General features: G+C 51.2%; 7 protein-coding genes across 7 annotated transcripts; 3 read left to right on the top strand and 4 right to left on the bottom strand.

Annotated features, from left to right (window-relative positions):
• Nucleotides 1-672: 672 nt before the first annotated feature.
• Nucleotides 673-3,762, bottom strand: BCR37DRAFT_156258 (putative isp4 protein). The gene is made up of 7 exons (XM_040866144.1): nucleotides 3,745-3,762; nucleotides 2,384-3,681; nucleotides 2,237-2,345; nucleotides 1,899-2,199; nucleotides 1,380-1,861; nucleotides 1,053-1,341; nucleotides 673-1,015 (listed from the first exon to the last, which is right to left on the bottom strand). The coding sequence occupies exons 2-7, from the start codon at nucleotides 3,348-3,350 to the stop codon at nucleotides 812-814; spliced, it is 2,352 nt and encodes a 783-aa protein (XP_040722839.1). The 5' UTR covers nucleotides 3,351-3,681; nucleotides 3,745-3,762; the 3' UTR covers nucleotides 673-811.
• Nucleotides 3,763-4,229: 467 nt separating this feature from the next.
• BCR37DRAFT_351251 (uncharacterized protein) lies at nucleotides 4,230-5,528 on the top strand (the record flags this gene model as incomplete). The annotated part of the gene is made up of 1 exon (XM_040868058.1): nucleotides 4,230-5,528. The coding sequence occupies one exon, from the start codon at nucleotides 4,230-4,232 to the stop codon at nucleotides 5,526-5,528; it is 1,299 nt and encodes a 432-aa protein (XP_040722838.1).
• A 167-nt stretch (nucleotides 5,529-5,695) lies between these two features.
• BCR37DRAFT_389262 (WD40-repeat-containing domain protein) lies at nucleotides 5,696-7,222 on the top strand (the record flags this gene model as incomplete). Its single annotated transcript, XM_040870717.1, has 1 exon — nucleotides 5,696-7,222. The coding sequence occupies one exon, from the start codon at nucleotides 5,696-5,698 to the stop codon at nucleotides 7,220-7,222; it is 1,527 nt and encodes a 508-aa protein (XP_040722837.1).
• A 295-nt stretch (nucleotides 7,223-7,517) lies between these two features.
• Nucleotides 7,518-8,676, top strand: BCR37DRAFT_156497 (thaumatin family-domain-containing protein). Its single transcript, XM_040866147.1, has 2 exons — nucleotides 7,518-7,698; nucleotides 7,862-8,676. The coding sequence occupies exon 2, from the start codon at nucleotides 7,975-7,977 to the stop codon at nucleotides 8,524-8,526; it is 552 nt and encodes a 183-aa protein (XP_040722836.1). The 5' UTR covers nucleotides 7,518-7,698; nucleotides 7,862-7,974; the 3' UTR covers nucleotides 8,527-8,676.
• BCR37DRAFT_382988 (WD40-repeat-containing domain protein) lies at nucleotides 8,642-11,154 on the bottom strand. Its single transcript, XM_040869983.1, has 5 exons — nucleotides 11,051-11,154; nucleotides 10,155-11,023; nucleotides 9,848-10,133; nucleotides 8,897-9,826; nucleotides 8,642-8,849 (listed from the first exon to the last, which is right to left on the bottom strand). Exons 1-5 carry the CDS (start codon nucleotides 11,115-11,117, stop codon nucleotides 8,692-8,694), a joined length of 2,310 nt encoding a protein of 769 aa, XP_040722835.1. The 5' UTR covers nucleotides 11,118-11,154; the 3' UTR covers nucleotides 8,642-8,691.
• Nucleotides 11,155-11,311: 157 nt separating this feature from the next.
• Nucleotides 11,312-11,622, bottom strand: BCR37DRAFT_395080 (uncharacterized protein; the record flags this gene model as incomplete). The annotated part of the gene is made up of 2 exons (XM_040871573.1): nucleotides 11,312-11,458; nucleotides 11,500-11,622. The coding sequence occupies 2 exons, from the start codon at nucleotides 11,620-11,622 to the stop codon at nucleotides 11,312-11,314; spliced, it is 270 nt and encodes an 89-aa protein (XP_040722834.1).
• Nucleotides 11,623-12,176: 554 nt separating this feature from the next.
• BCR37DRAFT_389259 (polysaccharide lyase family 4, domain III-domain-containing protein) lies at nucleotides 12,177-13,906 on the bottom strand (the record flags this gene model as incomplete). Its single annotated transcript, XM_040870716.1, has 2 exons — nucleotides 12,177-13,627; nucleotides 13,750-13,906. The coding sequence occupies 2 exons, from the start codon at nucleotides 13,904-13,906 to the stop codon at nucleotides 12,177-12,179; spliced, it is 1,608 nt and encodes a 535-aa protein (XP_040722833.1).
• Nucleotides 13,907-14,601: the final 695 nt, after the last annotated feature.

Here is a 14,601-nt window from a genome sequence, read left to right as displayed (position 1 = left end):
CGTGGGGGCAGTCCAAGACGGATATCGCAGCATCAAATAGCATGAATACTACTCTCAACGCTTCAGGGTTGCGAAGAGGTTCCAGACTCGAGAGCTACAGCCTGTAGGCCTCGGCAACATCTTTCGCTCTGTTTGCCCCTGCATTTTGTGCCCCTGATTTTGGTGCGCGAGCATCGCGATTCGCGAGAAAGCATCTAATCCAAATGCGATAAAACAAAGACGATAGCTGCGATAGACACAAATAAGCGCCTCTTTATTTACCCAGGCAAGGACTGGGCAGAGCCAGTCAGACCAGGTCATTATGGATCGTTTTCTGTACGGGGCCTGATCAGCAGGAGAAGCGACGCTATTTTTGAGCTAGGAAGAAACAACTGCAAGAAAAGTCGACAGCGAGGTTCCTTGATGCTCGATGTACGACCGCAGTTCCAAGATGATAGAATCGGGACTTCGGCGTTGCAGCTCAGTCACTAGCGAAGCACATGACTGGTTGCGAGAGAGACATAGCCAAGCAGAGCCATGGGTAGATCAAGGGCATCAAGAGATGCAATTTGTCCCATCACAGAGTATTGTCTCTCGCGACGTATGGGCGTAATTGCCGAGCGAACTCCGGCGTTGTCGTGGAGTGGGCATATTCAGATGGACAGATGGACATGAAGTTCCATGAACGCCGCATCTGACAGGTGTAAAAGATTGTCAAAGTACGATGGATCAAACGATATCTCTCAACTATGAGCTGGCCAGCAGAATTGATTGGAAAAGGTAAACTGCTGCGAACGCTCTTAAGTCTTGCTTCACCTCGATTGAGTGCTGCCTAATTCCAGCTGCCGAGAGGCGGCCCGAACGTTTCTCCCTCTGACAGTATCTTGCGAATTGCTAAGCCCTTGTTCTCCAGAGTATTTGACCCAATCTCCGTTCCCCACCATCGCGGCATTTCGGTTCTGGACACCAGACCAAAAAAACCAAGAAGGGAGATGGAGCACAACGTCAAGCCAATGTCCAGCGCAACAGACAGAACCTTGGATTAGCAGAGCATAGAAAGAGAAGACACGCACATAGTTGTATTTGGTCCACCATTTTGGGTGACTCTTCTTGATCATAAAGTTGGCGACAAAGCCAACTATACCCCATGTTGCATAATTGAGAATCGTTGCGGGAGGCATCGAACCAACCCCAGAAAACATGACTGGGAAATTGACCCAGCGGACCCATGATTTGGGATACTTTTTGATGTACAACCAAGTCAAAATGGGCGTGATGAAGCCAATCGGGAAGAAAAGAAGCAAACCGCTGTAGACCTTGCCTAGGCTGAAGATACGCGCAGGCCCCAATAAGCCCCAAATGCTAATGTTAGCGTGTGTCCTCGCGTAAAGAACACCTACATGGATGCACTGAAGAAGACTCTCGGCTGAGAGCACCTAAAATTCAGAGGAGCCTTTTTCGTACAGACGTCCGGAATGTTGAACAAGGCTGCTCGCAATGCGAAGATATCGACGGTTGCACCAATGAATGTGCCAATGAGCTGAACCCAAAACACCTGACGTTGTGGCACTTTCATGTAATGAGCCAATTTCATATCAGCCGTAAAAGTCAACGCTTGGCTCATCGAAATGTATCCGTAAGTCTTGAAAAGCATCATTGCTACCGGCTTGCCTGGCTGCAAGTATCCAATGATGAATTCTGTGAGCACGTTGAGACCGATGTAGATATTGGTAATGGAAGCAACGATGCCAATAGGAACGATGTAGAAGATTGCAATCACGATGCTGAGTGCCACAGCCCACCAAGCCAGGTGTGTAGGCCAAACCGTTGCAACAGCAAACGCCATGGAGAACATGACGATATAGAGCACAACATACCACCACTATCTGTTAGCCAAGCTTGAGGAATCAGCAGCATACGTCTGGCGTTTCGGGATACTTTCGCATCAACTTCATGTGAATATCCTCTTCGTCCTTGCGGAAGAACTGTCGTCGAAGGCCTGCGCCATGGTACAGATAGACATAAGGTAACGTAGAAGCAAGAGCAGCAAAGCTCACTCCGTAGGCGATAGCAAATCCCGTGGGCAAGAACAAAGGCGAGTAGTTCTGGTACTTCACTGGGTCTAGCTGAAAGTCAGGTGTCAAGAGTGAGCTTGCATTGAAGGGCATTTGCGTGTTGTCATATGCCATGCCCTCTGAGATTGGTAGGTAGTCTCCGTACCTCATGTTAGCGCGCCATCGATGACTGAAAGCCTTACCAAACATTGCCAAAGCTGAGGCTGATTGCACCAACAACAAAAATGACGAATATGCCGACCAAAACATTCGCAATGGCATGCCACGGAACGACTAAAGGACTTCCTTGATCTATCATTAGCAATGTTCAGGGTTGTAGCGAGGCATACATCCACTGACGACACTCCAGTCGAAGGTCAAGGGTAAGAGACCAAGTCCTTGCGAGGCGCCAAACAATTGGTTGATCAACACGTTGTTGGGCCATATCCACGTCAAGAAGACAGGTTGTGACATAGCCGGGAAGATGAAGAGCGGGAAGAAGTGCCAGAGGAAACAGCCAAGGATGACGACGAGGAGAAAGTTCCTTCGGGTTATGGTACTCCATCGACCTTCGGCGGGTGGTTCCCTTCCCTGGTGAAGTGTGTGAATCATTGTGGATTGAGCAAGAACACTCGGCCACATGGCGGAAGCAGGGTAGACTAGGAAACGACGAGCAATGCCGGCTAGCGATAACCCAAGAATCTGTACCGTCCAGGAGAGCATGAGTTGGAACAACAAGCCAAAGTCTTGCTTGTAAAAAGCATGGTGTGACGTGACAAAACTACTCACATAGTCGTTGCCAAACCCGACTGTTGCCATGATGGCGATGCAGGTATGCTCTTTGTGGTTGAAAGGGCCAGGATTCAGCGTCCATTTCTTTCCAAAAGTGGTGAAAACGCGTGTTGGCAAGATTTTGGCCCACATATTGCCGACGAAGTAAGCCAATAGCTGAGCAACAGTTGGTGAGACATACACAACAGGCGCGTGCAAGCTAAGGGTTGTGTTGATGGCCGATCCAATACAAGCAAAGATGATGCCAGTTGCCCACATGCGGATGGTGTTGACTGGCAAGTCTGGGTCGTCAGTGGGAGGCACAGCTGCTCTGACCATGAAGTAAGGACTATCCTCCGCTTCATCGTCATCAGTCACTGGTGGAGCAGAGCTGGCGATGGGCCATGGTCCTTTGTCGTTGTGCTTGCTGGTCTCGTTGATTTCGCGCATTTCATAACTTGCGAACCTTTCTAAGGAGATTCCATCCTCTGTCACCTTGGACAGATGAGTCTTCTCAAGTTCATCGCTGGTAGACGACGCCGTCATGACTGTATCAGTGAGAGGTTGACTGAGCAAATTTTGCTAGCTGGCAGCTTGGCGCCATTAAGAGCAGAAAACATCCTGGATGTTCTGTCTGTCACTTTTCAGGGGCAAGCAAATGCGCTTCCAACTTGGGCCCAAGTTCCGGTCGTAGTATCGTGGAGAACGACATCTGCACAAATGCCACTTGCTGAAGCACATTGTAGGGGCGCCGTGAATGGTCTCCCTTATCTGCACGACTAACAAGGGCTTTGTTGGTCAGCGTACTCATCTCATTCCACTCATGTCTTGCTGCGCGCCTCAAGATGAGTCACCAGACCACAGAAGAGTGTTGCGTCTGTCTTAATCAGAAATGTCCTACAGCCTGAATGGAGAACTTTGCCTCCAGCGCAGCGAGAACCTTTTAGGTCAGTCTAGTGATGAAGCTGCAGGGGTAGCGGAGTTGTTGCTCCAAGTTGACATCTTGGCATTCGACACGTGAAGGGGAGGGCAACACATCGCATGTCTGTGTTTTGATCATTGGTGCTTATCAAGTCGAAGCCAAGCGCATCTCCTGAGAAGTGTGTAGGCGAGTTTCAGACAGACGGGCTAGAGTCCAGACGTCCTGCGATTCAGGGAGAGCATCGCGCGATCGGAGACAAGAGAGCTTATTGCTCTCAGACGCCAAAACAAGATCTGCAGACAAGTAGTCGAGCATTGACGGCCTTGCTAGCCAAGTGGCGGCGTTGTGGTTGCGGGTCTGGCGGCCTTGACGACTCCGGCTCCACGATGGCAGTTGCCGCCCAGCTGACGACATTTATAATGCGGCGACTCTACAAGACTATAAAAGCCCATTCATCCTATATCATTTTAGCTTCCCTCGCAAAGACCCTAGCACCGATCAAGATGCCTCAACTCTCAACGCAAGTCAACTTGGCAGCCGAGGATGTACCTTACTACACGCCTCGCCAGGATCCACCAGCCGGCACGGCCAAGACTCTCAAGGATGCGCCTCTGCTGTTCCAGCCATTGACCATCAAGGGTATCACGCTGCATAATCGTGTTTGGGTGTCTCCCATGTGTCAGTACAGTGCAAGGGATGGTCTCCTCACTGACTGGCATCTCGTCAATGTCGGCTCTTATGCAGCTCGTGGCGCTGCATTGACATTCATCGAAGCATCGGCTGTGACGCCAGAAGGTCGTATCACGCCTGAAGATTCCGGGATTTGGGATGATATGCATATTGCACCCATCAAGCGTATTGCAGATTTCATGCGATCGCAAGGATCCATCTCAGCCATTCAGCTGGCACATGCTGGCAGGAAGGCATCGACAGAAGCGCCGTGGCTGGGTGGTCAGGGTGTGGCTGCTGAGGGGAATGGATGGCCTGATGATGTTGTTGGTCCGTCTGCCATTCAATGGAACGAGACGTACCCGCCCGTCAAGGAACTTTCTGTGGAACGCATCGAGTCGTTGATTGCGGCATTTGGCAAAGCCGCTGAACGCGCATTGAAGGCAGGTATCCAGGTTCTGGAAGTGCATGGCGCACATGGCTATTTGCTGCACAACTTTTGCTCACCGTTGTCAAACAAGCGCACGGATGACTATGGTGGCAGTTTTGAGAATCGCATTCGATTTTCTATTGCTTGTACGCGTGCTGTACGTGAAGTGATTGAGAAGAGTGGTAAGCAGGTGCCCTTGTTTTACCGCATTTCTGCTTCTGACTGGGTCGAGGGTGGTTGGACCATTGAAGATTCCGTCAAGCTTGCCAAGGTGCTTCAGAAGGAAGGTGTTGATTTGCTGGATGTCTCGTCTGCTGGTAATTCGCCCCTCCAACAAATCAAGACCGGACCAGGCTACCAAGTGCATTTCGCTGAACAACTCAAGAAGGAAGTACCTGGCCTGCTGATTGGCGCAGTTGGTATGATTTGGACGGCTGAGCTAGCAGAAGAGGTCTTGCAAAAAGGTCAAGCGGATGCTATCTTTGTGGCGCGTGAGTTTTTGCGAGACCCATCGTTACCGTTGACTTGGGCAAAAGAATTGGATGTCACTGTCAAGTGGCCGATTCAGTATCATCGCGCACCGAGACCACCTCAGGGTGCTGTGTTTTATGGTGCTGGTGATGAGCGACCTGCGCAGAAGCACGGTGCAACGGGTCAGGAGGCTGCCAAAGCTGCTGATAAGCATCATGCACAGCAGTCATAGAGTTGAAACAGCGTAGAAGGAATTAGACTGTTCAGTATCAGGCTTGCCCAATTGCCCCTGACGCGCCAAGTTGTGCATCTCACGGTCCACGCGCCTAAAAAAATATTGAACGCTCAACTACAAGACAAAGGCGACAAGGCAGTGACAGTCAATCATCAGAGCTTTGCATGTCCAACGACCTCCCGCGTCTGCAAGCGTTTTCATACGCCGCTCTTCCATCCACCTCCACAGCTGATTCTCGATACTGGCGGAAATACAAGACTCCTTTGCTCGTCAAGGAATACGCTGGTGTGTCGCATATTGACTTTTCACCTATTGCGCCGCATGATTTCTGCGTGACGGCGAGTACGCGTTTGCAAATCTATAGCGCACGCACACGTTCTGTGAGTAAGACGATTTCACGATTCAGTGAGACTGTGTTTTCTGGGACATTCAGACGGGATGGGAAATTGCTGATTGCTGGGGATGGATCAGGTCTGGTGCAGGTGTTTGAGAGTGGGTCACGGAGTATCTTGAGGAGTATTCGACATCATCGCCTCCCGGTTCATGTGACACAGTTCTCACCACACGACCAAACGACCTTATTGACGGCATCGGATGATAAAACGGTGTGTCTGTGGGATATGCCGACGCAAGCACCGCTTCGCATCTTTAAAGGTCATGAAGATTATGTACGCACTGCTGCGTTTTTGCCCAATACACCTCATTTGGTTGTGAGTGGTGGGTATGACCAGACTGTGCGTGTGTGGGATCAACGCTCCTCAGAACACACTGGACAAGTCATGCAATTCTCACACGCGAGTAACGTCGAACGCCTCCTTCCCATTTCACAAAGCGGCACAACCCTTGCGTCTGCGGGTGGTTTGGATGTACGTATCTGGGACCTCGTTGGTGGTCGCTCTGAACCGCTACGCACACTGCAGAATCATGCGCGCGGTGTGACGTGTCTTGCAACGACACAGGCAGGGTCACGCTTATTGAGTGGTGGTGTGGATGGACATTTGAAGGTGTATGACACGCAGAGTTGGAAAGTGGTGCATAGTGTCAAGTACCCGGGACCTATTTTGTCGGTGGGTGTATCGCCTGATGAGAAGCATTTGGTGGTGGGATTGACGAGTGGCTTGCTGAGTATTCGGACGCGGAGTCAACGGTCTTCAGTGAGTAAGACTGCGGCGAGTGGGCGGAAGGCAACGAGCACTGTGTCGCGGATGCTTCGTGGTGCGGAGTATAAAGGCGGTGCGGCGGATCGTGTGGTTCAGGATGAAGCGGTGCTGGCACGGGAGAGCGGCAAGTTGAAAGCACACGACAAGGCACTTCGACGGTACGCATACAGTGATGCGTTGGATATGGTGTTGAAGGCAGATACGGATGCCATGATGACCTTGTCTGTGCTGCGTGAGTTGCAGAAACGCGGTGGACTACGACAAGCACTACAGAACAGGGATGAGGCGTCGTTGTCTCCGCTGATCAAGTATGTGACACGGTATGTTGCAGATGTACGGTTCTGCGGTGTGTGTGTGGATGTGAGCATGACGCTGCTGGCTGTGTATGGGGGTGCGCTAGGCGGGGATGCGGGTGTGAGCATGCTGGTGGACCGGCTGAGTGAGCGTGTGTGTGAGCAGGTGTTGAGGGCGCGTGAGGCTGAGGCTGCGTCAGGTGTGCTGAAGATGCTGTTTGCTGCTAGTCAGTGCTAGTAGGTAGTCAGTAGTCAGCATGAGTGGCATCTGATCCAGGTTGCACATACCTGCTGCTGGCCAATGGGAGTGGCGGATACGGGGAAATAAACAATCTAAGGGGAAATTGGGAAATTGGAGCAGAAGAAGGGAAGGAAGCAGGAAAGAAAGGGACAGAAGCAGAGAAAGAGATACTCCATCAACACCAACACAAGCAGCACCATCGACTCACTGCTCACCACAGCTACAGCTCACGGCAGCATCACACTCTCTTAACCAAATTCGCTCTCTAGCACACAAAGCATCCAACAGCATCAACCATGGTCGCACTCTCCCACCTCATCGCATCCGCAGCCCTCGCAGGCGCATCCATCGCAGCACCAGGCAGACGTACAACCCACCAGCACCACGCACGAGGCTATGACCTCTCTGGCATCAACTGGGGAGATGCCCTCAAGAACAAAGACTGGTCCAATGTCAACTTTGGCGGTCAATCAGCTCCAGCTGCTCCTGTTGCTGCTCCAGCTGCTCCTGTTGTGGCTCCCGTCGTCGCAGCTCCCGTCGCTGCACCAGCCGTCGCAGCTGTCTACACCACCGTCACTCGTGTCGTTGCCGGCAAAGGCACACCCGCTCCTGTTCCCGCAGCAGCACCAGCAGCAGCACTGATCGCACCGGTCGACAACATTGTCAAAGCAGCTGTTGCACCCACCCTCCGTACCTCCACCACCGCCCCCATCGCTGCACCTACACCTGTTTCCGGTGGTGGCTTACAAATGTCTCCCAGTGGCAGCGAGTATGCTATTCAAGTTGTCAACAACTGTGCCTTTGATATCTGGCAAGCTGGCTGGCAAACTAACAAAGCCGGTGGTATCGTTGACCCACGTGTCCTTGGTAATGCCATGCCTGCCGGTAGCAGCATTACCCTCGCCATTCCCAAATCAGCACTCGGTCTACAAATCTGGGCACGTACAGGGTGTACGGGTTCGGGATCTTCCTTCACCTGTGCAGTAGGTGATTGCCAAGGCTACCAATGTTCCTCTATCATTTGGCAGAAAGGTCCTATCCTTGCTGAATTCGGATCAGGTCTGAACACCGACATGTACAACACCGACATCACAGCCTATGACATCTCTGCCATCCCTGGAAACAACGTCGGCTGCAAGATTGTTCCCTCTGTTTCATCGTGTCAAACGAAATACTGCCCATTGGGTGGATGTGCATTGGATCAAGCGTGGCGTGAAGACTCAGACATGCACCTCGGATCACCGGCTGATACCGTTTGCAAAAACACAAGTAACTTTGTCGTTACTTTCTGTCCTGCTTGATTAGGAGTCGGTCTTGTCCTTCTCTCTGTCGTGTCAATTATTCACAAAGGGGCGTCCACGTGGCTAGTCTGTTGTAATCTCGGTAGGTGTTCAATCTCTTTCGTAGTCAAATTATCGGTTGGAAATCATTGCATCTTTTGTATTAGATGGACAGTACGTACAGACCTATGATGTAGCAGGTGACGGTGCTCCCAGCAAGAAGAGACCCAAACCAGCCATACACTGCTCAAGCGATGCAAGCGACGCACCAGCACCATTCGCCGTCGCAACAGGCATCAGTGTCTCGACTGCCTGTGACGTCAATACACGCACCTGTCCATCCTCTTCCAATCCAACCACCCTGTCGTTGCTGTTGTGGCGCCATATAAACTGCTGATGCCGGAAGTGACCGTCAATGCGCTGGAGTCATGTGTGAGGGCTACGTCAGCGTCCTTTGCGGGACCTGCACCGATACGTCTCAACACAAGCGTTTCATCCAACACAACAAACCCATCCGTCAACGCACCCACTGCCAGTGTCTTGAATGGACACTTCTCCCGAAACACAGGTTTCGCTGCATGCGTCCCGAAAATGAAGAGTTTATGGGATCCCTCGGAGATTGTCTTGAGGGACGCACCGGTCGCTTGCTTCGATTCCTGCGTTGCAATACAGAAATGCGCCACTTTTGTCGTTGCATCAGAGATTGGAGTGGGTATAGGACACGTCAAGGTTGCTCGAAATGTCCGTTCAGGCCAACGCAACGCATACACCACCTGAGACGCTGCAACGCACCAACACACCAATCTGTATTGTCCAACCAAAATCAAGTAATCCCCGGCAAACCCAAGATCAAGCAGTGTCCCAAGTCCCAACCCAGCGAGCGTCGCGCAAATCTGTCGTGTTGCAGGGTCAACGAGAAGAACGGATGCATCGGTGGTATGCGGTGCTGGTGGTCCCGACAGTGCTAGCAATGAAGCATCCCCAGAAACGGCCAATCGTAGCGCAGGTGCACGTTCATGCATCAATGACGGTTGTGCAAATCGAAGAACTCGCGTGCATTTGTACGCTTGTGCTGCATCATCAGATGAACGCACACTATTCTTGTTCCAAAACTTGACAGCTTGATCTTCACCTGCAGTGACAAACACATCACCACCGAGTGCTTGAATCGTCGTGAGTCGTGCAACACCATGCGGCGCATCCACACGTGTTGATAATCGCCAAGAACCAGCATGCCGTTGCCAAAATTTGAGACTCACTTGATCATGCGGTTTAGTGTATCCCAAATCAGCAGCCTCTTCAAACGGCGTCGTCCAGCAATCTGCAGTACACAACCACGTACCCGCAGGCGACACTGCCATGTGTGTGATTTCTGGCTCAGGAACAGGGATACTCGCTTTACCGACTTGTGTAGCGCCGGCAAATGACTGTGCCGTTGCATTGAGGAGACCTGTTGCTGTTGCCATTTGACTGTGCCATGTTTGTACTTGTCCACCAGCCGCCATCATGACCTCTTCACCATGTGAACACATGACACTTGCGCGTTTAGGACCAGCGATATCGCATGTCGCGAGTAAAGTTGATGCAGAGAGGACCTTGACGGTATTCTCCTCCAACTTGACGGCATACTGCGTACTTTTAGCACTCACACCGATCGCTCGAATGGCTGTGCCAACGCGTGGCAAGAATTGTTTCCCAGAAGTAGCGAGTTGCCAAAGCACCAACACACCTTCATGTCCACCAGACAACAAGTATGCGCCATCCAACGCGAATTGAAGAGTCGTACAGGCTTGTGCGTGCCAATGCAATTTTCGTGGTGGCAAAGCAAGATTCCGTGCAGCGTGGTGGTAGAGATAGATCGCACCAGCGTCATCTGACACTGCGAAATGTGTTGCGTCTGCTGCAAATGCAGTCGCTGGGCTTGCCAATACGTACTGTTCGTATTGTCCTAGTTTTTCCTTTTGTATAGGGAAGACGTTGACTTTGTTGTCGCCCCACGCGAAGCAGAGTCCGGGGGCACTGGAAAGACCGAGACAGGCTTTCATATCTGCTACCTGTGTTGTTGGCAAGGTAGCCGTCTTGGTCGACCATTCAGCTGAAAAGACATGCTTGCCATCGCTGACTAGCAAAAGTGAACCATTCAGCGTCGCAGCGACGACAGTCCGTTGGTCGGTGAGGTGCAACTGCTTGAGCAGCGCACCATCTGTATAGTCCCAGACCGAGATAGAACCATCTTGATAGACTCCAGCTAATCGATACGCATTGCTTGGATCGAGAAAGAGCGAGACAATAGGACGCGTCGTCGCCTCGGGTAGCAATGGTTGAAGTAAATCACCCGTAGCAGTACTATGCACACGCGCTTCACAACCCACCGTCAAGAATAAAAACTTGCCACAGCTAGAGAAGAGTGGAGAGAGATGACTAAAGCAACCTCCTTGCTTACCCGTGACGCGCCAATTGTACGCATGATGCGCACGCGTGGAGGGTGTCGAGCTATTTGAAGGGTCTGTGGCATTGCCTGATTTGCGGGCGAGCCGTGCTTGACTTCGTGACTTGCGATGCTGCTGCGCCTCTTCTGTAGGCTGTAACAGGATCTGTGAGTCGGCTGCCATAGCGGAAGACAGTTCTACGGCCCTTCAGCTATCGGCTCTGTAGCGATTGAAGTCTGCTCGTCGCAACAAAATTTGGGATTCTTCACACGCTGGGACTTCCAGTGGACCAGCCAGACATCTACTTGAGTCTTGGTCATGAAGATACATTTCCATTGTGCTAGCTGATAAATCTACACTGTCCATGAGGGTCGCTACTACTTGCTGCATTCACTCGCAAAGATAAACTCTCCGAAGTACTTGTCGAACTTGTCCAATTCCTGCTGATCGCCCGTGGTCCTGCTGCCTGCAACTGAACGCGCCGTTTGTACCAGTGGCGGCAAGGCGCGCGGTGTAGGAAATGGCTTCATGTTAATGACTGCTGCATCTGTGAGATGGCACTTACCGTGACGACGTGTCCGTCTCGATTGAGAATATGGCCAGTCTGTATACCAAGACTGAGCATGGGCGCTGAACGCTTTGTCGGCGCATCGCTCTCTGAACCTCGCGACACGCTACTGCAACTCATGCCTTGCTTGGAGTTTTGTTGCTACTGTTCCAATGGCGCGGTAATCCACTCTTGAGGCCTGCTTCCCTCTGTTTGCACTCAACGTAGAGCCGTCAAATTAGAGTACCTGCAATCATTTGCAAACATGCCACATATTGATTGAACATACTTGTGTTTTCTCAAGATAGTCCGGAGCCATGATTGCTTGAAAAGAACGGTGGCTTGGAAGAGCAAAGGCTGCCGGCATCGAGCCAGATTGCTAGATCATGCCAATATTTGGCACAAAACACACCATCGATAGTGTGCGGAGACAGAGATGGCAGACGCTGCGCGTGTGGTGCGAGTCCATCCTGCATACAAACACAACAAGCGTCTTGCTTGGGCGGTAACTTTGTCAAGACATCAAAAGAAAGAACAACAAATCAGCTTGACAAAGAGGACGCAGTACCTGCAGCAAGAAACAAAACGTACGACATGTATTAAACTAAAGACTTGGCAATGGTATCGCAAGAAGCCAGGTAGCATTGACGATACCGTCCAGCGGGATAGCCAATGACTCGCTCGCGTGGTGAAAGCTAGTGCAGAGCAACAGAATCATAAACGATGGTTGGCTGCAGAAATGTTTTCTCCTTCAAGCCCATGCCACCCGCATCTAGCAAAATGATGTTCAAGCCTGGCTTAAGAATGCCCGAAACATCAAAAGTGTACGTTCGTGGACTTCTGTAGTATGCCCCATGCGTCATGGTACGCGTTTCAAAGACTTCTTTGCCCCAGGCAGAGAGCTTTGGAGGCATACCGTAATCTTTCTGCTTTGAACCATTGATTGTGACAAGTGGATGGCCACCTCGATAGTCGGAGCACGTGGCAACTCTCAAAGTCTTGGCTTGCTTGACTTGCTCTTCCGTGAGTTTGAACTGCAACGTAGTCGGATTATTGATGCCATACATCTGGGCCATTGGAAATAAAGCAATATCGTCGCCAACGGTGAAAGTAGTCTTGTGCCATTTCATGCGAACGTCTTGTGGATGCGCACGTTCAATCAGATCTGCATTCATGAAACCATGCGGTCGCCCATCATGGCAACCAATTGACCAGATCGGCGTTTCTTGCTTTGGTGCCGTCATATCCGATGACACACAGGTGCCAGCCTTTACCACAACCGAAATGCTGCTTACGGGCAGCTGGTCTTGATACAAAGTCTGCTGGTAAGTGCCGGGTAAGACGTTCTCGAGCTTGATATTGCCGTCCGAGACATCAGCCCAATACTGAGCCGCTGCATTCGATAATCCAACAGTGTACTCCATCATGTCCGAGCTGGAGCGTCTTTTGTTCGAATCGGCCTTCTCTTGTGAGGGCTGCACTCCAAGGGATTGTAAATCAGCCTGCTTGAGATGTTCATACCAGACGTCCGAGCGCGAGCAACCCTCAGCGAGAGGCTGTCTAGCATGCAGTTGGCCTTGAACACAACCACGCTTACTCCTTGGAACATGTTCATCAATATCCAGGTCATCGAGAAAGCCAAGGTCCGGCGTAAAGTGTGGCTTTTCACCAAGGCTGACCGTAATCCACGCCAATCGATTGCGAGCTGGTTCGCTCTGACTGTGACCACTGTAGAAGTAGGCCGATAAAGCAGTATTCCTGTGATCAAGCGCGCAAGTGATGTCTCGGTGAAAAGGACCTCCAGACATGCCTTCTCTAGACTCTGATGTCAAACTGATCCAGAAACCATCTCCGGCATTGTTGCCAGCTACACCATAGTGCTCGTTGTATTTGTGAGGCACCGAAGAAAAAAACTTTGAGGCTGTCGTCCCATCAGCGCGCGCAAGAATGTCGCCAGTCTCGATAGGGGTTTGCGCACCCCGAAGGTCAGATGCATAAGTGACACTATGCTTGAACACGGCTGTGTTGAGACGAAACATGTAACGAGCTTCAGACTTGACAGCTTCAGGCTTTATGCCAATGTAAAACCGGTTCTCTTTCTTCCTGAAAACATAATACCCTTTGAATCGTCCGATAGCGGGATCTTCTGCATGAAATTGCAGCAAAATACTGTCACCTTTGACTCGCGTGAAATTGGGTGCCCCTTGGACCAGAACCAAAAACTACCAGATTGGACCCTAAAAGATTGGCCGCCAATGTACTGAGTACCTTTGTAAGTGAGCTTTCGGATGATACCCGAGTCGCTCACCCAGACGTCCATGTCTGAGTCGGTGTTTATGGTGTAACCACCGCGTTCTGGAATAATGCCGAAGCCAGATATCGTCTGAGAGAGGCTTGCAAACAGGAAAATAGACTTGAAGCGCATAGCTGAGAGATTTGAGCCGATCAATGTGACAATCTTCACCTGGCGAGGCAAGACGAATCGCTGGGGACAGAGAGCGTGGGCGTAGTGTGGGGATTGGCAGCAGAGACTTCGAACACAAGATAGTATTGAGTATGACCTGATGCTGCTGACGATCCTAACAAAAGGCAAGAAGCGCACCTTTCATACTTCGCCAACCTCGAGCAGGGAACAGACGAGAAAGGGGTGTGCGATGGCAAAGCCCCTAAAAGCGCATCGAAAATTGATGCTGAGGCTGTGTTGAGAAAGACATCAACGCGTGCGAGCGTGACGCTGGAGCATGGTGAGTGCGATGGCGGCGAAGGCCACACCAGGAAGGAAGGTACGCCGGGCCATGTGATAGTGCTGAGAGCTCGAGTGGACCATCGAGGTCGAGAAGCGCCAGGAGTACTGGAAACTCAGAAGAGATAGCGATAGCCAAGAAGAGATAGAAACAAGACGAAAGAGCGGAGAGGTCTGTCCGTGACAACCAAAGCACAAGACAGTCATAGGCTCCAGTCGCCCTAAGAAGCTGCTGACTCGTGCCTCAGTGAATATCCTTGACTGCAAGTATTGCTTCTCCGTATTTGCCTGACAAACAGATGTGTACAGCCCCGTACGAGATGTTTGTCGAGAATCAGATACTGTTCAAAACCAGCTCGTCTGAATCTACAGGGTAT

The sequence above is a fragment of the Protomyces lactucae-debilis genome, assembly GCF_002105105.1.
Source record: "Protomyces lactucae-debilis strain 12-1054 chromosome Unknown BCR37scaffold_21, whole genome shotgun sequence".
In the NCBI taxonomy this organism is placed as follows: domain Eukaryota; kingdom Fungi; phylum Ascomycota; class Taphrinomycetes; order Taphrinales; family Protomycetaceae; genus Protomyces; species Protomyces lactucae-debilis.
This window is presented reverse-complemented; position numbering and strand designations above follow the sequence as displayed.